The sequence below is a fragment of the Thunnus albacares genome, chromosome 15, assembly GCF_914725855.1.
Source record: "Thunnus albacares chromosome 15, fThuAlb1.1, whole genome shotgun sequence".
Lineage (NCBI taxonomy): Eukaryota > Metazoa > Chordata > Actinopteri > Scombriformes > Scombridae > Thunnus > Thunnus albacares.
Genome location: NC_058120.1, coordinates 19,107,274 through 19,131,093, shown reverse-complemented (window position 1 = coordinate 19,131,093; position 23,820 = coordinate 19,107,274). Strand labels below are relative to the sequence as shown.

At 39.6% G+C, this 23,820-nt stretch overlaps 2 protein-coding genes across 2 annotated transcripts in view; both read left to right on the top strand.

Annotated features, from left to right (window-relative positions):
• hs6st1a (heparan sulfate 6-O-sulfotransferase 1a) overlaps positions 1-6,345 on the top strand; it is a 65,472-nt gene extending 59,127 nt beyond the window's left edge. The window contains exon 4 of the mRNA XM_044375426.1: positions 1,237-6,345. Within this exon, the coding sequence (XP_044231361.1) occupies positions 1,237-1,554 (318 nt within the window). The 3' untranslated portion in view covers positions 1,555-6,345. The remainder of the gene's footprint in view (positions 1-1,236) is intronic.
• A 6,493-nt stretch (positions 6,346-12,838) lies between these two features.
• Positions 12,839-23,820, top strand: part of uggt1 (UDP-glucose glycoprotein glucosyltransferase 1) — a 33,214-nt gene continuing 22,232 nt past the window's right edge. Inside the window, exons 1-11 of the mRNA XM_044375191.1 lie at positions 12,839-12,935; positions 15,118-15,256; positions 15,629-15,708; positions 16,036-16,166; positions 16,278-16,390; positions 16,493-16,667; positions 17,886-17,982; positions 18,077-18,155; positions 18,407-18,507; positions 22,897-22,996; positions 23,116-23,176. Coding sequence (XP_044231126.1) covers positions 12,905-12,935; positions 15,118-15,256; positions 15,629-15,708; positions 16,036-16,166; positions 16,278-16,390; positions 16,493-16,667; positions 17,886-17,982; positions 18,077-18,155; positions 18,407-18,507; positions 22,897-22,996; positions 23,116-23,176 — 1,107 coding nt within the window. The 5' untranslated portion in view covers positions 12,839-12,904. The remainder of the gene's footprint in view (positions 12,936-15,117; positions 15,257-15,628; positions 15,709-16,035; positions 16,167-16,277; positions 16,391-16,492; positions 16,668-17,885; positions 17,983-18,076; positions 18,156-18,406; positions 18,508-22,896; positions 22,997-23,115; positions 23,177-23,820) is intronic.

Here is a 23,820-nt window from a genome sequence, read left to right as displayed (position 1 = left end):
TTGACCTGCCTTTTGAGGAACCGGGAGCTAAATTAAGTTTCTCTATGATAGGTGCCACCTCGTCCTCATTCATTTTAACGCTTCAGGAACTATTGGGACAGAGTTTGCAGGTCTGGACATTTCTGTTAAAGTTTATTCACTCAAAAAGTAACTTGAGTTAAGGCTTTCCAGCTAAACTGTGAGAGAGTAGAGCTGAAAGAACAAGCAAATGAGAGAGAAAGGGAGAGGCGGTAGAGAGAATTAGAGAGAGAAGGAGCGGCGATGGAAGAGTGAACGCGAGAATTAAAACTTTATTAGTTTAATCACAGTCACGTACTAAAGCAGAAATTAATTCCCATAAAACAAGCATCTTGGCGGTTATTTATCAAGCGTCTCAGACTCCCTCTGGAATGAAATGTGCTGAAAGTTAACCTACAATAAAATTAGTCCCAAATCACGGGAGCTAAGCGAGGCTGTATTTACCCTGTTGTTGTTGTGAGGTTTTGAGGACCTCAGGTTTTTGTGGAGAGAGCATGTTCTCTTTTACATCTCTCAAAAGGTCAGTCAAAGTTGCCAAATGAAATTTTGAATAGTCTCATTGTCATCGATAAATATCTCTCCCTCCTATGATATGTGGCCACATGTTCCTGCCTGCATAACTGGCAACTCATAACAATTTAAGACACCTGTGGAGCTCTCCTGAATATCAGCAGAGACAGGAGTCATTTCATAAGTTAAGAAAGTTGATCATACTTTTGCTCTTACTAGTAGGATAACAAAAGCAGAACTCTAAGAATTTTTGGTTAGTTAGGATTGATTTCCGACTGTGATATGCTTGATAAATACGGAGAAACCCAGGTTGACTAGTTTGGAGACTGGCATTATGGGGTTTTCAGTCTCCTTTCCCGACTCTGCATGTGTCTTTTTCATTTAGTCATCACATCCAATAAAACGTCAGAGTCACACCACAGTAAAATACAACCAACAACACATGACTCTATGATGTTGTTTCCTCATGTGTGAAAACTGCTTCTCAAAGGCTGCTGTCTTCTTATAATCCGCCATTGTTGTATTGTAAAGTTTGGTTTCATTAATCCTGGAACTATTTGGTCAAAAAGGGTTATAACTTAACCTTTTCTCACCTTTTTATTTCTGTTCTTTATTCCTGCGGTTCCACTTTTCTTCCTGTCTTTAACATGTCTACATTCTCCCTGTTTCAGTGTTAACACATTATGTTCTCCCCTTTTCCTCCTCCAGGTCCAGCGTATAGAGGAGCTGAACGAGCTAGACATGGAGCTGTACGACTATGCCAGGGACCTGTTCCAGCAGCGCTACCAGTACACCAGGCAGCAGGAGAGGCGGCAGCAACGCATCAAGAACCACATGCAGCAGAACCACCAGGGCCTAGGCCTGGGCGTCAGCCTCTGGCCCTCCCGCAGCAGGCAGAGCGCTGTCTCGACACTGGAGGACGGAGAAGGAGAAAAGGAGGAGGGTGAGGAGGGAGGCAGAACGGAGGAGGCGGGCAGCAGGCTTCCCACTGAGGACTACATGAACCAGATCATCAACCGCTGGTAGCAGCAGAATGAGAACAAACGCACAGACATGCATATGTAATGTGAAAAATACACACACACAAACACATACACACACATATTTACACAGAAAGTGGCGCCTGCATCAAAGACCCAAATAACTGACAAACAGACATTATCAGAGAGTTGGGCTGTGGGAATGAGAGTCCAAGTGGTTGCTATGGAGACCTGGGCTTGGTCCATTGCATCAGCTCATGTTATTGAGGTTTGCCCAGTTGTTATTAGCACCCTCTTGCCCTTTTCCCCCCCTCTGAGTTTCTCCATCTCTCCCATCATCATTATTGACTGAGCTGAGGAGAGATATTTTTAAGAGTTGCTGACAACCGAGTATCTCATCCATCTCCCTCCCCCCCTTCCTCCTCCTCCTCCTCCTCCTCCTGTATTCCTCTCGTTCTCTGTGGCCTGATATGGAGCATGAGAAAATAAAATTAAGTCTGTGAATTCCCATTAATCCTCGCTAAGGACCAGTCTACTTCCTGGACACAGTGCTCCAATTTCAAAGGAACTAGAAAAGCTATGAAAGTATGCTAATGGCTGAAGCTGAACAAAGAAAAAGGTGGGAGTACATGAAAGACTGTTCCTGAAAGGAAGAAAAGAAAGAAGCGCAGAAAAGTTGGACTGTGTAATAAAGCTTTCTGCTTAGAAAAAAAAAAAAAAAAAAAAATCAGCCATTTCACCCATGAACATGCTTTGGTCATGAAATAGTGACAGACAGTCTCATTCTCATTTTAGGATGATTTCATTTGTATTTTTCCTTTTTTGTGTTTATGCTTTTTTAAAAGCAGAATTGTAATAACACTGAGACCAATAATGCTGCCTAAAGAAAAGTGATTCCTTTATTTCTTTATTTTTGTTTGTTTTATAAGTCAAAGCTAATGGATTGGATTGACGTACTATGGACCATAGCCATTACTGAAGCCTTGCATCTCGGAAAAGAAAAAAAGTGGCCTGTTTCTCTGTTAAAGGTTCCCAAAGCTCCTGTCGCTTAACGAGTTCATTATTTCTCCTTTTCTCTCCTTTTTCTTGTGTGTCTCAGTCCTGCAGAGAATGACAGCCAATTACGGAGCCCGAATCTCACATACTGTACGTGTGAAGAAATCAAAGGCAGGGAAAGGAGGGAGAGGAGTGAGTGTGTGTGTGTGTGTGTGTGTGTGTGTGAGTGTGTGTGTGAGTGTGTGTGTGTGTGTGTGTGTGTGTGTGTGTGCTGCAGGTTGTTGCCAGGAACCGTGCTGTGTGAGCGGCAAGCGCTTTGGAAGCCTTAACTCAGACAAATGCTCGAGATGGGAGTTGTGGAACTACCGGTCACCATGGCAATGTGAGCCCTTAATGTAGTGGGTGGCATTTGCAGTTGCTCGTTTTTTTGTGTTTTTTTTGGTTTTGTTTTTTTTTTTTGTTGTTGTTTTTTTCCTGACCAAGAGCTGCGTTGTAAAAGCGGCGGTCTCAAAAAAAAAAAAAAAGCTTCTGTCCTACTTGCTGAAAGGGCACACACAGTGCTGGTGACCTGTAGTTCATTAGTGTGACTGGTATTTCACTTGGTTTTACCCTGAAGAAACAGACAGGGCGAGGTAGCAGTGCCTCTATGTACTGGGATCATAGTCAACATTATTATTGCCAGATAATATGTCTGCATTATACTACAGTAATTTTCTCTGACTACTCGTGTGTCTGTGCGTATGACTGTGTTTCAGTATGTGTGTAAATAGTATGTACAGTATGCCTTTGATTGGCGTATGTGTATGCCTTTGTAAATAGTGTGCCTGACTGCGAGAGGATGCCTGACGAGTTTTTTGAATGACTGGTTCCATGACCAATAATAACTTGCCATTTTTATGGTGGTGGAGGGCAGGGCAAAACAAAAAAAAAAACAAACAAACAAAAAAAAAAAAGTCCCTCCAACAGCATGTCACAGCAGTGTGACCGCCGCAGTGATGCAAGCCAATACACTCCTCTGCCCTTTCCTTAACCATTTATATTTTTCTTTCCCCATTTTCTTGTCTCCTCCCCCATGACGTGGTCAGGTGGGAGGACTGTATTGCTATAATTGTCTGAAATTCTGATTTTTGTATTTGTTAAAAATCTGCCTGTGTTACATGTCTTCACTCTTGTCAGTAAAAAGTAGGGTTGGATTCTGATAGCCGGCTCCATAATGAACACTATTAGGAATTTCAGCTACATTGCCACTGCAGATATCAACATATGATATAAGTTATAAGTTCGGTAGTTACCAAAAATGTTGCCTCCATAATATTTAGATAGGGACACATTTTTTTATAATTTGGATAGCTGTGATAGTGGAAATTGTCACACCTTACCTGTCAATATCTGGTTGACCCTCTGGTCTTTTTTATGGTGTTAATGCACCAAAATTAAGTCACAGCTATCAAATACAAATCTGTGACTGAACCAAAACACTAAGACTCTGATAAAGTAGGGTAAAAATGTCTGCAGTGATTATTTAGCTGAAATTCCTAATCAGGTCACAGAATTTTGGCATAACATCATTTTCTGGTTGGCAAAATACCCAGATTTGTTTGTCTCTAATTCTATTATTACTCTAAAGATTTCTATTATTGAATCTTTTATCTGCTCCTGTTTTTATTAGCAACGAACAGCATAGACAAACATCAATTCTGAGAAATTATATATCAGCTGTAGCCAATTAACGTTAACATTGTAACAGCTCAAAACTAAACTTCTGGCTGTTGTCTGTATTTATGCCGCGTTCATGTCATATCGGAGTTACTGTAATCACAAGTTTCCAACTTGTAAATAGCGTTCATATCAACCTCCAAGTTGTAATTACAACTGGGGAAACTGGGATTTCTTTCTGCAAGCTCCAATATATCTGACTTGGCACTTAATACGTACTTAATAATACAGAAGTGCCTGAAAACCAAGCAAACATGGACGCCTCACTTCAGCCAAAGTTCATCATTCAATGTAATTGAACTTCTAAATGGATACAATGTAACTTTGTCAATGCACAGTGTTTTAAATCCTCATACAACCAACTCTGTTGTCATACAACCTTCATGACTTGTCAGATTAAAGTGAACGCTCGCAAGTCCTCAACACGGGAATCTGTCCGACCCTTCCCGTTCATCTGAGATGGCGTGAACGCGGCATTAGCCAAAGATTGTCTGTAAGAGAAAAGAAGCATCTGTAACACCACTCTATGACTGAGTGGACTGTGTGTTTTTTTTTGCAGTTCAACCAACCAACAGAGCAGCAATTCTTCTAAACACTTGATTTAGCTAATTACACAACTTAAATTTCAGTTAAACTTTAAGGTATATCATAGCAATATTTTAACTTAATCCTTCTGTATCTGAACCTCCAGTATTTGGAGCACGTACCTTGTGAAAAGACACATTTAAAAAGTTTAGGTTGTGAACCTGCGCTAACAAAAGGTGATGACAGAACTTTGAGTTTCAGTTATTTATATCCTAAGCTAAACCCAGTTAGATTTGATAAGAGAATCAAAAGGATTTAGATTCAATGATGGATTTGGATTTGATAAAAAAAGCTACCAAAACCCAACCCAAACTACAAGCAAAGAATCCGAGCAATAAGAGGGGAAAAACAATGAGAAGGTGGAGAAGAGAATGTAAAAGCGAGGAAGGGGGAAAAGACATGACACAGAACGATTTAATGAAACTGAATGTAGGCCAAGTTCGGTGTCATCCGGGGGGCAATCGGAGGATGCATGCAGCAGGCGCTTCCTTGGTATTAACATAAATAACATGTTGCATCCTTTTCTTAACAATAGATATTTTAAGTAAGAAGGGAGGGGAAACCGACAATTTAGCCGTCCACCACCCCCCCCTTGTTAAATTTCAACTAATCACCCTGGATCCAAGCGTGTGTCTCTTTTTTTTTTTTTTTTTTTTTTTTTTTTATCAGCTCCTTTCAAATCAGGGATGATTCATAGAGGGGAAAGAGAGAAGAACAAAAGGGGGGGATGATGACAGGTATTGGGACACATCCAGAGTCAATATGCTACTTTTTGTGTAGCCTTCAAAGTATCGCAATAGGAACAGGGAAAATGGATAAGGAAAGAGAGATCTCTTTTTTTTTGTTTTGTTTTGTTTTGTATTAACTTCCTTTCATTGTATTCTCGTGGCAGAAACTGGAGACTTAAAAAACACAGCAGCTCCAGGCATTTTGCCCACAACCTGTTTTTTTTTTTGTTTTTTTCCAGTCAGACTTACATTACACCGTGTTCGGGCTCCAAACCAGTATCTGGTTCTGCATTAGTGATTAAGGACCGAATACCAAACTGAAGAACAGTGCTGTGTTCTCCTCTTTGAGTGTTTTTTTTTTTTTTCTTCAGCCTTCAAGTTTCTGTGATGAACCTTCAAGTGACCATCAGACTTGAAGCAGTCCTCAAAAATAATCCCTCTGTACCTGAACTGAAAGAAAACTGAATCCTTTTCACTGAAGTAATGATTCCAGAAATTGATGCTATAAAGCTATACTCAAATATTTTATGTCTCATCATGTTTATCTGATATCTTAACAACGTTTTCCTTTTGTGACAATGAAGCAACCCAGGTGTCGCTAGCATCATCCTCTTTTTTTTTTTTTTTTTTCTTCAAAAGATGTTTTAAAGAGAGTGTGATAAAGATCTGTTTTTTTGTTTTTTTGTTGTTTTTTTTTGGGTTGGTGTGCAGTTTGTCTCTGGCTCCTTCTGTATGCATCATTCTGGGTTTGTTTCTTATGATTGCAAAAATGAATCATCAAGCCACCAATTAAAATATTTCATTTTTACAGATCTGACTGTGTTGTTGTTGTCACTGCATGTCATTATTGATGCTTCCCACTCTGTCACTCATCATGCACACACCTGCAAAAAAAAAACACTCTCCCCTTTCACTTTTTTTTGATACAAATTACATCTAAGGCACTGAACTTGATATGAAGCCAATATTCAGTGGTGGAAGGTAAGATTTACTAAGTCCATTCACTCAAATACTGTATGTAAGTACAATTTTGAGGTAATCACACTACATTTCAGAGGGAAATATTTTAGTTTTTACTCCACTACATTTCATTTCACAGCCATAGTTACTTTTCAGATTCATAAATTTTATGTAAAACATATCAGTTTGTTATATATGCATTATTATAGATTACACTATCCAAAAGTTACTTAAGTAAGATTTTGAATGCAAGATTTTTACTTGTAATTGAGTATTTTTCTGATTATGGTATTGCTACTTTTTCATAAGTAAAAGATCTGAGTACTTCTTCCAACAATGCCAATATTAATGTAAGACACTTTTTGTGTGGGAGCTTTGCTCTCCAGGTTTCTGCACGTCCATCCGCAGGCCAATCTATAATATGAGGACATCTCCAGCATTCGCCTACACTAACCACAGGACCGTGACCCCATAAAGCAGCCTGCCCCCCCACCCTCACCCCCCTAATGACAGCCTCAGCCCTGTCAACAGTGATCTACAGCCTAATTCAATCTACAGACACTCTAACACACGTATATGCACACAAATATGCTTCTTCCTCTGCTTTGGCAGGTAGGCGTTTGGCAAGCAGGGACAGATACTGAGGGCCGGTATAAATATAATTCCCTGTCCTTGGCTGAGCACAGGCCTTCGCCCTTTCTCATCGACAGCCCGGTGAGCTTAACTTTGACCCCCCTGCGGCAGGGCAGAAAAATAATTTGCCTGGACAGCGAGGGGCAGAGGCAATTGGCTGGAGGGAGATCAGAGCGGGCAGACAGCACCAACCAGAGTGAGAGTGTAAGGGAGACGGGGAGAGCTGAGGAATCAGAGAGGGCCTTTATGTAAGACAGGAGGAAAGAGAGGATGTTTTTGTGCCTGACATATGAACAGAGACTGAGAGGGAAATGAGGGGGAGCAGGGGAGAAAGGGAAGACTGTGCAGCCTCTCTGGCAGCTGGTACATGGTGTATTGGACTGAACGCAGTCTTTAATCCTCCCCGTAGCTCTGGGTCACTGTCATTTCAAGTGCAGCTGGACTAAACAAACAATAATGGCTCAGATACTGCAGAGGGATGGACAGCTTTTGTTTAGCTGAATGTGTGCATGCGAGTGTTTGAGAGAAAGTGCTTGCTCGCTCCTGCAGTGGGAGTCAGGCTCTGAGCGATTGTATGGGCTCTGGCTGCAGTCCATTATTAGGAGGTCAAACTGGCTGCAGCTCCTCATTGCTGGTCCCATGCTTCTTTCATGCAAACAAAGAAGCTCTGGCATTATTATCGCTTATTTTCAGCGTGGAATTCTGCAGATAAGTTCATAGTGAGTGCCTCCCTTGCATGCATCACAGCCAGGCTATTGTAGTTCTGGAGGATTGCCCTATTGGCGCTGGCGACGGTCACGATGGAGTTGGTCTTTTTTGTCTCTGGTTGAGTCTTTTCCAGCAGTGGCATGGCTTAGACCTTCATCGTCAAACATACAATGTGGATAAATCTCTGTACACAAACAATTTGCAGAGTTTCAATACCCTGTTTTGTCAAAAAGCGAATGCACAGGGGCAGTGAGAAAGTGCAATCCAGTGCGGGAGTGCACATTTTTCCTCCAGCAATGAAATAAATATGATTAGATTGGACATCTGGGGCCGTTATCTGACCTTCCACTCCGGGTTTGGCTAATCTCCCAGGTCAACACCAAATCATCCCTCATGATATTAAAGGATTGACCCGCAGAATCCAACCTCCCAGGCAGCACGCTGCTCCGGAGCTCTTACAGACTGACACAAGTGGGAGGAATCCCACAATCCCATTATGGTCTAAAAAAAAAAAAAGTGTTTTTTATTATGTTGGTGTGTGTGCAGGTGGAGCTGTGCGAGCTGTGGCCCAGGAGCTCATAAAGAGCTGATCCGCTGCAAACTTATTAACCTCTACATAAATGTTGATGTTGGAGAAATGTAGCGGGATACAACCCTGGGTCAGGGCCAAACATGAACTCTAAAGCTGTTATAGGGGTAATATATTCGCTTTACACACATCAAGTGACACATGCTCACGCAAGAGGACGTAAAAAATGAAAATCGTAAATGTTGCTGCGCACAAAAAAAAAAGTGCCTGCTACTAATTTAAAAGTTCTCTTTTTGCTGAATAAACAGTGTTGCCAAGGTAACCAAGACTGTCCCCCTTCTCTATCTGTATTTAACATATGAGCCCTGTGTTTGTTGGCTGTAATGTGGTGAATTAGCTTCATGTAGGAGACCCCGGCTGACCCCCATTATACAGTCAGGGACACATTTAATTAGCGGCAACTCACGTGAAACGACAAAATGTATTAATATTAATGGAGGTTTAATTGAGGTCGTTTTGGTCCCCTGTTGAGGCTTTCAACCTCTAAAATGGCTGACGTGTGATAGTGTGAGGAGAGGGAGCCCACACCCCGGGTTCGCCATTTCGTATGTGACCCCGGAGAAGATGACAGCCATCTCCCATAATTCATCTGAAGATGTCACCTTCTTGACAGACAAAAGGCCCTGTGGGTAGCATGTGTGTGTGTGTGTGTATGTGTGTGAAGCCATGTTTAGCTATACTTGTGTGGACACTTTGACCAGTCCTCACAGGGATACAGATTATTTTAGAGCTACTGTGTGTGTGTGTGTGCGTGCGTGTGTGTGCATCTACAAGTGTGAGGTATCTGCACGTGCACTTCAAAGTGAAGGTCAAATCCAACAGGATAATTAATGTCACTGCTTTTTATATAATGTTAAATCAAACCCTGGAACTGCTCCCTCTGGAGGATCAGCTGTCCAATTTAATTTAGGCTGCAGAGCGAGAAAATGAAAAAGCAAGACCCATGTCTCTACACCCTGGGACAGTGTCTCTGTACCTTTCATCTTCTTTTTATCAAGACCACACAACAGGTAGACAGGGGCCTTGCACGTTTTACCAATCTGCCCCAAAGGGACGGTCTATCCGAAAGATACAGCCTATCAGAGAAACTAAAGTTTCACAAAAAATGAACTCCAGGAATCCCAGGTGCCTCTTGTAAAATGAGAGGGATTTCAGTTTCTCTGCTTTTTCATTACCACATAACAAATAGTGCTAACCAAAGGGACAGCTTTGGCTTATTATAAATACAGGATTTATTTCCCATGGCTATCACACCATGCATAAAGCAAACCTCATTTCCATGAGCCGCTTTTCAAATTAATAAGTGCAGTTTTCTCGAATCAAGTCCCAGATATATATACGGGTCACCTTAACAGTGCCTGGTGTAAAATTAGCAAGGGACCTCTACACTCATGTACATGTTAGTGCTTGTCCCTTTGCATCTGTTACACAGTGCAGTAACACATGAAAAGGGACAAGAACAAACATCATTATTCTTCTGCGTCCTCCTTTTAAAGGGCAAATCGCCCCTTAAATTGTATACATATTATTAATCATAATCATCTCTATAGCTCAGCTTTTTACAATTAATATTTTATGGATTTTGAAATATAACCAAATACAAAACTTCTGTAATATGAAAATTGTAAGAATAATAATACATATACAAAAAAGACCCTCAAGAGCATATGTAGGGGAGACCAGGGACAGTTGTAACACTTTTTGCGATTTTCCTAATAAATCAAAAACCATTGGAACTGGAACAGTCCATTTGCTATATTATAAACTGCAATCTGTCAACTACTGAAACAATGTATTGAAGTGGTTTTATGAAATATATACAGGTTGCAAAATTGATTTAAATACAGTCACTCCACTGTTACAACTGTTCCAGTGTACAGGGACAGTTGTTACACATGCCAGGGATATTTGCAACATGTCAAAAATATACACAATTAATCAATCAAATACTCAAAATGAAAAAGATTATTTATCATTCATGTTATTGTGACTATTCATTTCTTTCTTAAAAATAATGAATACCTTTTTTCACACTACAAAAAAGAGGGGAAGCCATCAAATTACAATGCAAGAAAATTATTTAATGGGTGGAACACACATCCTCAGAAAAGTTTAAACATGAAATCAAAATTAATTAGTTTGAAGACAACATTCAGTACAGGGTCACATAGCAAATGCCATATGATTTGGCCACCATCTATCTATCTATCTAGTTTATGTAGGCCTTTAGGTTTTTAAAATATAAATGAAACTTGATTCAGGGATGATTGTAACAAGGCGTTACAACCGTCCCAGTATCACCAAACATGTTTTCACCTCATGTGAACTAGCTTGACTGCTAGTTTGACACATGTTAGCCATTTCTATGTTTAACTTACAAAACAGTGATTCTAATAATACTTGTTTGGATTCCTAGACATTTGATCTCAGGACAGAATCAAAAAAATACATCTGATAGAAAAGTTAAATTTTTACCTCAAAAAAACCCACTTTTGCTGGTAACTTTCTCTGGGAGTTTCAAATGTGGCTCCTTTTTTGTAAGCAAGAGGACAATCTAACTGAGCATGTACAGAGTGATTGTAATCACTGTAGCTTGTTTCTGATTGGAGGAATTCAAGGTGTGTTACAACCATCCCATGTTACAACTGTCCCTGGTCTCCCCTACATGCAGTACTGTGCAAAAGTTTTAGGCACTAAAAGTTAAGTTTTAGGATGCTTTCAAGAAACAATGTCATGAATAGTTTTTATTTATCAATCAACTTCATACAAAGTGCAGTAAACAGAGGAAACCTAAATGAAATCAGTATTTGCTGTGAGCACACTTTGCCTTTGAAACAGCAGCAGTTCTTCTCGGTACACCTGCACACAGGTTTTGAAGGTACTTGGCAGGTCGGTTGTTCCTGCATCTTGGAGAAATTGCCACAGTTCTTTTGTGGATTTAGATGTCTCAGTTGCTTCTGCCTCTTCATGTAATCCCACACTGACTCTATGATGTTGAGATCAGGGCTCTGCGGGGGCCGTACCATCTGTTGCAGGACTCCTTGTTCTTCTTGTCGATGAAGATGGTTCTTTATGACTCTGGCTGTATGTTTGGGGTTGTTGTCAATGCTGCAGAATAAATTTGGGACCGATCAGATGCCTTTTTGATGGTATTGCATTATGGAGAAGAATCTAAACCTCTAAAGTACCTAAAACTTTTACACAGTATTGTACATAAGAATGCAAACATGCATGCACACACATACCACTTATATTTACTGTCCGGCTTCCCACAGACTCACTATATTCCATATATTATAATAATATGTGAGTTTTAATAAGTCTTTTATTTAGATCAACAGCAGATCAACTTTAGTATAATCCTGCACTGTAGACAGTGAATAATAGAATAACATTAAAGCTCAATAACAGCATCCACAGTGATTTTACAAGGATACATTTACATATAGAGAGCTTGCTCTCAGATAAAACTCATTTGGTTGTTTTTTTTTTTTATTCTGTGAATCCATGGAGCCAGAAAATAATGAAGGTGTGATGGACCAATTCCATAAAATAACATTTTCTCAAATTTGTAGCCAGACACTGTTGTTCATGCTGGAAAATATTGATCATACTGTCCAAAACCAGTAGAAGAGCACAATTTATACTATGTTTAGGGTGAGTTTTATGATAGATCACACATTTTATTAAAGCTGCAACAATTAATTGGTTTTGAGCAATTTATTAAGAAAAAAAATGCCAAATTTCTGTTAAATGTGAATATTTTCTGGTTTCTATAGTTCTCTAGTAAACTGATTATCTTTGGGTTGTGGACTGTTGTTGACAAAACAGGACGTTTGAAGAAGTCGTCTTGGGCTTTGGGAAAAAGTGATGGACATTTTCCCACCATTTTCTGACACTTTATAGATCAAATGATTAATTGATTAATCGTTGTTTAATTTTTAATGTTGTTTTGTTGCTTAATCAATCATTAATCATAGCTATGTTGTTTTGTTATTTTTATTTTATTTACTGTGTTTATTATGTAGTTTTGTATGTTAACTGATAGGCTTATATTTGTCCAAATAGTTTTTATGATGAGCCCACCCACCTTTCAAAAAAGAATATCATTGTACAATTATAAGATAGGGAAGGTTTGTGCAAAAACATTGCCAAAAAATGTATTCCTTTTCAGTATATGATCTGTGGTAGGATTGTTATGTTTCGTTTTTGTTTTTTCCCCCCCACAGGTGTCAGTCTGTAATATATAAGTTTAATTGTGTGTTTTTAGTTTGGGAGGAAGGGGTTAGGCAGCAAAGATAATTGCTATATCAGGTTCAGTTTCCCCACACTTCAATTTCTAATTATCTTTCAGAGAGAAATTAGATATTTTGTGTTCACGTCACGTTTTTATTTCACGGAGGGATTTTGAGTAATTTTGAACAGGCAACATTTGCGGTAACCTACTTTGACTGACAGGACCCACCCACTCCCAGCGGATCATGAATGCAGGAAGCTCCGGAGCCGGCTCCGGTGAGAATATATCATTCATTTTTTATGTGATGAAACCACAACCGACTGTATGCACTGCTGGTTATTAGTGTTATTTTAGATTCTGCATCTTTAGCGCACTGTGAGTAAGTCGAAACATGTAAAATTAAGTCGTTTTAATGCTAGTTCACTGAGCTAGCTACTGTAGCATCAGCTCGCCGTCAGTTAACAGACTGATGACGGGTTCCGGATGTAACTGTAACATATATCACAATAGTTTAGACCACTAATAATGTAATATATAATACGGTTTTTACAGATTAGCAGAAAGATTATGCTTATAATTGTCTTTAATACAGTCCGGATGTCCAAACTGAGCGCTCATTGGTTGGAGGATCCACGCTGAACTTTCCTATTGGACAGAAATCACAGAGCTTTTTGTTTACTAGTGAAATCCTGTAACTATCTATAATATGGTGATAAAGGATGGGATCACTGTTTTTCAAGTCTGTCTTCAAACAACAGTCTGGTGTCCACATGAACATGAAAATAGTTGTCTTCTTGCAGTAATCATTCCTCCTGTTCACATTAGAAGATCCCTTCATAATGCACTTTCAATGTAAGTGATGGGGGACAAAATCCACAACAAAGCTTCATCTGTGCAAAAGTGTATTTAAAAGTTTATCTGAAGCTAATTTGAAGCTTCAGCCATCCAAATGAGTCAAATCAAGTAGATAACTTTCAACGCTACAGTCTTTTTTGTGCAAAAGTTCCCCGTTTTGTTACTGTTTTTCCACTGCAGCTCAACAGGGAAACACAAAGTAGGGGATTTTATGCTAGAAAGACTGTAAATGTGGCAGATATCCACTTGATATGACTATCTCAGACTGCTGAAGCCTCATATAAGCTTCAGACCTGTCCTTACCTCTAAGGACAGGTCTCTAAGGACTTACCTCTTTATTATTCTGGCTCTCTTTCTCTCTGAACTCACTCAGACTCTCTTCAGAGGTCTTCAAACATGATTTAGACACAGGGCCAGTGGTGGAAGAAGTACTCAGATCCTTTACTTAAGTAAAAGTACCAATACAGCAATGTAAAAATACTTCACTACAAGTAAAAATCCTGCATTTAAAATTCTACTTAAGTAAAAGTACTTAAAGTGAAGTAAAAGTACTAATTTTGCAGGAAAACGGGCTGATTACACAACAAAGTGCATAGTTAATATTGATGAGTCAATGCAGAAACAGCATTTTATTGTTGGAGCTAGTTTGAACTGCTTTGTGAGGGTCATGAGATAAATCTGAGGGGTCTTGAGAGGACAGATTTGGTAGGAAAGAAGAAAAAACAAAGAACTCATCTTTAATCTTTGCATGTTTGTGAAATATTGGAGAGTTTAATATTGGGGATGGCATTATGAAATAATTCAGAACCTGCCTTTGTTGATATCGTGCTTAGGTGGTGTTAAATTCCTGACAAATTTGTAATTAATCAAATTACCAAAATCTGTACACACACACACACACAGTCAACATGAGAATCTGTGGCCCTGAGGCTATGCAGCGGCAGTCTAGTCTTGTCTAGATTCAGCTAAGATGGATTGCACTTCACACCTTGCATCATAAAAGATTTCAAAAGTCTCTCCTGTGATCAGATGCAAAGGTCGGCCCATACCTAACACTTCAAAAATGAATTTACACTAAAATAAAGTGCAACAATGTCCAAGAACTTGAAATATGAATTTATGGCTGCAGCTAACGATTATTTTTATTATTGATCAATCTGCCAGTTATTTTCATGATTAATTGATTACACATAAAATGATGATTATATAACTGATCATATAGGCCTAACTCCTTGAATGTACAAAGCAAAAACTTTCTCATTTTGTTCATTTTTACCGACCACCTGCCTAGAATTGTTAATTATGACTACAGAAATGTGTTGAATGATAATATTCAGTATGCTAAAAAAAAAAGTGAATAATGATCTCTCACTGGGGTTCACACTTACTTGCGGATTGGCTTATTGGATCCATGTATTCCCTCAGCTTTGGATGTATTCACACCTGTATTTTAAGATGTGTCACCCATGATGCAAACTGAGATTGCACTCTCCTTTCTGTCTTTGTAACACACTTTCCTTCTCTGATTTTTTTTTTTTGTCATACCCACAATTATTATTCATCTCATTTACCACATAATTTTACTTTCGATCTGTCTATCAGGTGTAGGCTTGAGGATGTGGCTTCTATGGGTCCTGCTGCTGTCGCTGCTCTCTACAGTGTCGGGGGGTGCGGACTCCAAAGCCGTCACTACCACACTCACAACCAAATGGACTGACACTCCTCTGCTGCTCGAGGCCAGGTACAACACGGCTCCGAACAGTTGCAGCCTTTTGGCCGCGTTACATAAGACATTACATTTCGGTAGCAGATAACAGGTAAATCAATGTCCTGAAGGCTGGTTGGGTCATTACTGAGACTGTCCTCTAAGTGAGTTTAAACTTCTGTCCGTCCTTGAGCAAGACACTGAATACATAAAGGCTTTAAATGCTGTACTGTCGACCCTGAGCTCTGACTTTTCTACAGAAATTCTCTTTTTTTTCAAGTTTATTAATTATTCAACAGCCTTTTAACTGTTATGTAATAAGGATTTAAGCATTTACACTTTGAGTTGACATAGTCTTTCTCTTCTGTCCTTCTCTACCATTGCCACCTTCATCATCTCCTTCCTCAGTGAGTTCCTGGCAGAGGAGAGCCAGGAGAAGTTCTGGGACTTTGTGGAGGCCAATCAGAACATAGAAGGAGAGCATGATGGTAGGGTGAAGCTGCTGCAGCCGGCAGCAGTAGACCAGTTTTCACTTTTAGTCTCTGTGCTATGAGCGACTGAATTTATGATGTGCATGCAAGCCTCTTGGCAGCATTTGCAGTGTCAGTGTTTTGTCCAAACACTTATGCAAGCAGCAACATGATAGAATAGAGCTGCAAACTGTATTTTTTTTGTTCTGTTCATGTGCCTGTGTTAAAGCAGTTAAAGCATAACTCCTGTGACAGAGTTAAAGAAGCAGTTTTTAACAGCTAAATAGAGAGAAAACATGTTAAAGAACTTTTCTTCTGTCTGTGTTTGCTTCTTGACTTATGCAGACACAGATCAGGCCTACTATGACTTGATCGTGAAGAAAGCTGGTGCCTTGCTCAGCTCCGTCCAGGTGAACATGCTGAAGTTCGCTCTCTCCCTGAGAGCCTACTCTGCGACAGTACACTCCTTCCAACAGGTACCAGTGTAGATGACATGAGTTTGTGTGTGTGTATGTGGGTTAGGGGAGCTCATATTCCTCTGTATGTGTTTTTGTGTGTGACGATCCTGTTGTTCTTCACCTTTTTAGATAGCGTCCAATGAGCCTCCTCCCTCTGGCTGCTCAGCCTTTGTTAGCGTCCATGGAGAGAAGACGTGTGATACAGAAAGTTTAGCAGCACTGCTGAAAACAGCACCGCAGAGGTAACTAAAGAGAGAAAGAAGTGAGACAGGATGACAATATGAATCATTAGACTCATTAGAATAAGGACTGGTCCTCATGATTGACTTGTCTCTCTCTTTCAGGCCGAAGCCATACCTTTTCAAAGGTGATCACAAATACCCAGGATCAAATCCAGACGCTCCTGTTGTCATTCTGTACGGCGAGTTAGGAAAACCAGATTTCCAGAGGCTTCACCAAGTCATATTACCCAAAGTCAACGAAGGCCTGGTGACTTACGTGCTCCGTCATTACCTGGCTGTAGGTGTTTCTCACATTCCCAAGAATAAGATTAACTGTACATATGAATGATGAATACAGAAACAGTTCACAGTTCAGAATGAGTCACCTGAACAGTTTTACTAGATAGTAGATATAATGTAGACTATACATATCATATATACAGTATTTATACAATATATATTGAATAGTTAGGTTCACTTACTAGGTTTTGCCTGAGCTTACAGCTGTGTCTCATGATCTTCATCAGAGGATGGAGTTTGCTCACATATTGAATATATAATACATTGATACACATGCATGCAAGTGGTAAAAGAGGGACATGTATTGAAATTGATTAATTTGTCAATTAATAATAAGCAAAAAGTCAACACACACACTCAAGTCAAAGTGAACACTGTCCTCTCCCTTCACAACTGCTATCATAGTGGCCCTTAAGTAGAGATTGTTAACTCCTATGTGTGAATATATTGTATGTAGCTGTTAGTGAACACAAAGTAAGATGATGATTTAAAAGCACTTGTGTTTTCACATATCCTTATCTTTAAAAAAAAAAAAACTCTGCAGTTTAATTGAGCTTCTCATTTACACCTGGGATGAAAAGTGCTCCTCCAATTTACCATGTCAAGTTGAGGTCGAATTGCTTCTTCCCTCACATGCAAATATAGCTGATAAGTTTTCCCTGTAATTATGCTAAATTATTCTCACCATCTGTCTTGTTAGGCAGGAAGTCCTGCACACTGAAGAGGTTGTAACTTTTTTTTTTTACTTCAAAGCTCAGAGGCCAATCAGAGGACAGTTAATGTCTCCGGCACTTAGCAAGCAACAGCTGGTTGTCTGTACTTGGAAGCTGTCAAGAAAAAAAAAGTCAGCATGAACGTGTTTATCGTTTTTTATGCTGCAAGAGTGATTGTGTTTGCTCAACACAGATGAAGAAAAAGAAGTTAACAGAGGCTTTTACAACTACAGAAGCCACTTGGGCAACATTTTTTCAGTGTACTTAGTTGTGTATGGATTGGAAGCAATGTGAAATTTGCAATCAGTGCAGCTGCAACAAAATGACTGTCTTAACTGCTACTGCCAGTTCCTCGTTGAATGCATTTAGGCCCTCGCTGAAGACATCCTCAAGTGGCATGTCAAGACTCATCAAGAGATCCGACACATTCGTGATAGGGACCACTAACTTCTGCCTCTCACCTTTTTTATAATGCCTCCTCTCCCCCCCCCCCCCCCCTCCAGAATCCAAGCGGAAAGAAAGTCCATCTGTCTGGGTACGGAGTGGAGCTGGCCATCAAAAGCCAGGAGTACAAGGCAAAGGATGACACACAAGTCCAAGGTGCACACACAGGAATACACACTGTCGATACACGCATGGCGTAATCCCAGAGGAGTCCTGATGTGAATAACGAGGTAATTGATTGTGGTTTCAGGGGCGGAGGTGAACGCTACAGTGATCGGAGAGAATGATCCAGTGGACGAGGTCCAGGGATTCCTTTTTGGCAAACTGAAGTGAGTGACTCTGTGTCAGCCCATGATAAAAATTCAGAGCTTGGATTACCTCCAGGTACTGCACCACGCTCACACGAGCCAAGTGTTTTTTCCTCTGCAGTTTCCTCCCTCAAAGCACCAACCATAAACCTCTCTGATAAACTAACCTGAAAATACATGAATCTGTGAATCTGACTTCTATCTCTGTATTAGAAATTTAGGCATTTAGCTGATGCACTTACTCTTTGTTTCGTCTGTCTTTCTCTCTCCAGGACCCTTTACCCAGAGGTGAAAGAGCAGTTAAAAGAGTTGAGGAAGCATTTAGTAGAAAGCACCAATGAAATGGCGCCTCTTAAAGTCTGGCAAATGCAAGGTGAGTCTCTTCCCAAATCATATTCTCCTCTTTCAGCAGTTAGCAAATTTTCTTTTCATTTTTCTGCTTCCTACTGTAGCATGATTGGATTTGTTGATAGCATGTGTTTCTGCCCGTTGGCTACATCACTCCTAAATTATTGTACTTAACAGTCTGTTGACAGTGGAGTGGAACACATATGTAATACCGACAGAGCCAACACAATGACAGAGCCAACAAAAATAAACTATGACCATGCACCAAAGCTAAACACTTCCTCAGCTCGCAGTTAACAACTGCAGGCATTATTTCTGTCACTTCAAGTTTGAGGGAATCGATTTTATGATCCTGTAAATATACCCTCAGGATTTGCTCGGAGCTCTGCATCCATTAGTTTCATAACTACAGCTGACAAATGATAATTGTCTAATGGCAGAAATCCCAGATCTTCATCCCCATCAAAATATAATCAATTGTTTCGTGACCCAAAGTGGCCCATCTGTACTGTACAATTTTATAAACATCTGGTCATACGTTTTGGAAGGTCCTCTATGGTCCTCTGATCAGGGTTTGCTGGTTGCTCCTTGATCTTGGCTTAAAACTTATGGAGGTCTGTGGACTCTGTGGACACCTTTTTAAAAAGAAGCTCAAAACCCATTTGTTTAGACCTGCCTTTGTTTAATTTTTCTATTTAATATTGTTTTTTATTGTGATTTATGTCTGTCTGTATGTGTATGCTTTATTAATTCTCTGAAGCACTCTGTGATGTCTCTGCTCTCAAAAGATGTTATATAAATAAAGTTACTGAGTTAGAGATACCTTTCTTAAAACCCTTGAAACCTAACTCAGTATAAACATTGCTGCCAAATATCCACACATCCACTTTATTTTAAAGTTGGCTCCAACTTGACAATCTACAACAATAAAAGTGTACATACATTGCAATGTAACAGTATTAATAATCCAGTTATATACAATGTAACACTCATTGGGCCCATTGCTCTGCATGAGTATTTTTGCTTTTAATATTTTAAGAACATTTAGCTGATATTACTTCTGTGTGTGTGCAGAGCTTTTATAACCTGAGGCGTCAGATGGTTTGTTACACAGAACCATCTGAGAAGTCGTCCTTGGAAACTGTTTTAGAAAAGGGCAGGCGCTCCCAGAAAATACTTGGCAAGTGATTGGATTAACCATCTGTCTATCTCCGTTTTACCTTGCGAGGCAGCTGGATTCATGAGATCACAAGATTACACGAGAATCCTCATAGGATGCTGATTGGTCCACTTCAGCCTGCTTTGAATGTTTCATTTGCAAAGTTACCTCTACTTCCTCCTCGTGATGACGTCACGGCCGTCTTTTCCGTAGCCTTTGTTGCTAAGGTTGTTGCTGTTGTCCACTCGAATAATTTGGATCGGATTTGGGCTCGAACATGTACGGATATATTTGAGAAGTTTCTATTTCAAGTAAAGAACAAGAAAAAGAAGTGAAATGTTTGTTTGTTACTGTTTGTTTACGTAGCCTCCAGATCCGGCAGAGGGGCAGCTTCAGGAAGCTGACCAATCAGAACAGAGCAGGCTAATCGGGAGGGGGGCCTTAAAGAGACAGGAGCTAAAACGGCCTGTTTCAGACAGAGGCTGAACTAAGGGGCTGCTTAAAGAGCTAGTATATATCCTAAATAAGGAATTATTTGAACTGTAACTGCAAAGATATACCAGTAAAGCCCCAGATTATGAATATAGACCTGGGAATGTGCATGATACATCCTCTTTAAAGCTATTTAAAGGAAAAGGGGGGAAAACTGTAAAAAGGGTTATTAACTGACCAGGAAACTAAACTAAAAAGAGCAAAAGCGTGATCTTATTGATGGAGATCTAAAGGCAAAATTTTAAATTCCCTCTGATATAAATGTAACTTGGGCTGATGAAAACTGCACTGCAAGACTTAACTGTATGTTTTCGATTTCCCTTTTATTATAAACATTTGCATCACACTGATAGCATTGAAAGTTAACTCATTTCAATGAGACAATTTGCATCCCTATCGCAAACTTACTGTTGTTGCCATCGTTTCATTCATCTCATTTATTCTACGTATGCATTGATCATAAATAAATAAAAGGGAATTACTATTGGTTTCCGTTGCTTTAACAGTGAGATCATTCCACCAGTGAATCAGACTTGCAGCTGAAAATGTATCTGTCTACTTCTGTAATCAATGACTTTGGTCTATCAGTATTCTCTTGATACATTTGAGCCATAATAACATTGTGAAGCTATGAGAGCATTGTCTGCTGCAACATAAAAAGCACTATTGATTAGGATTACATCATCTATTGAGTTACGAACTTGAACACTCTTTCGCAGACGTAATTGCATGCGCTTTTGGATTTTGTCCACCTATTCTTTGTAACTTTTCCTGATTTATATGGGTTTTTATTAAACACTTGGATTAAAGAGTGTTATTTCTGTCATTAGGTGTGATCAGGATGCGAGCATGAGGCTGCTTTGATTGTGGTGAATAAAGGATGTGAGGGAATGTGAGAGTCGCTTGAGCTCGACACTCAGACTGTCATTTGGGCGTCTGTCTTTATCTTCTACCCCAGTGGGGCTCATTAGCTCAGCCTGTTTACAAAGAGAGGGAGACCTCCGGGGGCTAATAATCACACAGGCTACAACACCATTACAGAGATGCTCACTGCACTGAAATAATCCTTGCTACACTCTTCTTCTCCTTGCATGCTAAAGCTTTAGATGCCCTTGCATCGTCTCTACACATCTCTACATACACATATGCTTGTTTTTCCTCTACCTGTGTGTAGACATAATGCATAATAGAAGCTGTGTTAGCTTTCAATGCTTATAGATAGTACTAATTAATGCCTCAAAACAAGCATTATGACATGAAATTATTTGCTAATTAATACATCAATTATCTGAAAGGAAAGGTTTGATATTTTGGGAAATATGCTTTCCTGCTGAGAGTTAGATGAGGAGATTGATACCACACTCTCATGTACGTGCAATAAATATCAAGTTACAGCCAGCAGCTGGCTCAGTTAGCTTAGCACAAAGACTGGAAACAGCTAACCTAAAGCTCACTTATTAACACATTGTATCTTGTTTGTTTAATCTGTAGAAACACATGAAGCGGCTTTAATCAATATTTTTTAATATAACAATGCTCTCATGGTGACAGACCCTTAGAGACATCACCTGACTCTGCAGCTCATCTCAGCTTTACAAGCTTTAGCTTTATATTGAGTTGCAGCTCATTGTTTAGCTGCCGGGCTGCAACTTTACTGCTTTGGTTCACTCAGTGCTCTCATAGCATTGTCTTCAGCCACAGCAGAGAGCTCTTTCCACAGAAAAAGCTCTAAAAGCTCACTGTACACTACCTGCTAAGCACCAAACGGCAAACAGATACAGTTAGTGTCTAGCTGGTGAACATAGTGGAGCATTTAGCAGCTAAAGAGCAAGATATTTCCCTCAGGAGTTGGTAGAAAGAAAAAATAGAGCTCAAAGAGAGTAAATTAGGCTTACAGTGGATAGAAACAAGACTCCAAATGAATGATAATGTTGCCTTGTAACTGATGGATGTGTACATAAGTAACTGTCTGCTAACAAGCTCAGCATATCAACTTAAAAGGTAAGGATATGACAGTATTGTGTTCACAACTTGTTTCTGCTGCCCCCAAGTGGCCAAAAAAATCAGCTAATGGAGGTTTAAAGGACCAGTGTGTAGAATTTAGAGGCATCTAATGGAACGAACTTGGCAGAAATGGAATATAATATTCATAAGTATGTTTTAATCGGTGTATAAAATAAGAATTGTGCTTTCATTACCTTAGAATGAGCCCTTTATATATACATAGATAGCAGGTCCTCTTCCACAGAGTTTCGCGGCCACTGTAGGTTCTCCTACACACTTGGAAGAGGAGTGGGAGGAGAGAAATATTCAGTTGGTTGCAATCTGCAGCCTCACAGCTAGATGACACTAAATCTTACACACTGGTCCTTTTTAAGTGCAAAAACAACAAATTGCCGTTTTATGGGGAATATGTGTGGCGCTAGTTCTTACTAAGCTAAGTTAGCTGGTTGCTGTTATGAGAGAGGTATCAATCTTTTCATCCCCTCTCAGCAAGAGGAATTTGATATCTTAAATATGATCATTACTGAAGGAACACTTGACTTTATATTCCAGGAAGTTGCACCTTTTAGCCCTCATTCATGTTGAGTTCATTCTGGCAATGTTTCATACCTTTCGTAGTTTGTATTTTATTGAAACTTTCTCTCTTTGTGTTTCTCTTTCTCTGTACCCTCTTGTGTTTCCTGTTGCCCTCTTCTCATGTTGTCCATCATCTCTTTCCTATTTGTTTGCCTACCTAACCACCAACCTCTTCTTTTATAGATCTCAGTTTCCAGACAGCCGCTCGCATCCTCGCTGCTCCTGCAGTTGATGCCCTCAACGTTATGAAAGACCTCAGTCAGAACTTTCCCACCAAAGCCAGGTATAGAACAAACACACACACACACACACACCTAAAGTAGCTACAATACGTAAGACGTTTACACTAGATATTTACTAGTCTGCAGTTTTACAGTCCAGTTTGCCCTTTTTCTCTCATAGATCCATCACAAAAACAGTGGTCAACTCCGAAATCCAAAAAGAGATCGCCGAGAACCAGAAGGTACGAGTTTGTTTGTCCGTTCATCTATTATTTATTCATCTTGTCCGTCTCGGCTCTTTCCAGCTTCTCTGCCTTCTTTGTGGCCCATCTGTTTGTTTAAACACCGTTCACAGATATATTGTTTAATTTTTAAAAAAGTAATTTCCTAAAACAGCTGGGCACTGTTTTTTTTATCAAACATTACTTAAACCACAGTAAATAGTGCATTTATACACATTTTGCCCACTAGTGGGTATTTAAAGCACCATGACAGTGTCTGTGGGATTGACTCAAAATATTTTCCAGTGCCTATGTTCATTGTAATGAATACATTTTCTGGACAACAGTGGAGCTCTACAGCACAGAGGAAAGACATATTTCAGGCTTTAACGCACAGATGATATCAATAAGTAGAATCAATTCATTGTTGGTTTTGTTCTTTTTTTGGGATTTATTGACAATGACAAAAAAAAGTATAATATTGCCGACCCTATCCTTTAAGGCCTAATCACTAGAGCCTGACTGATAGATTTGTTCGTTGATGATATCGGGCATCAGTTGGCTTAACAAAGAAATATTGTGTTTGTGTTAATGTTGGTAGATATACAGAAAGAAACTGCAGTACACAAATGCATTTTTATGTACATATAATTTTTCATATTCAG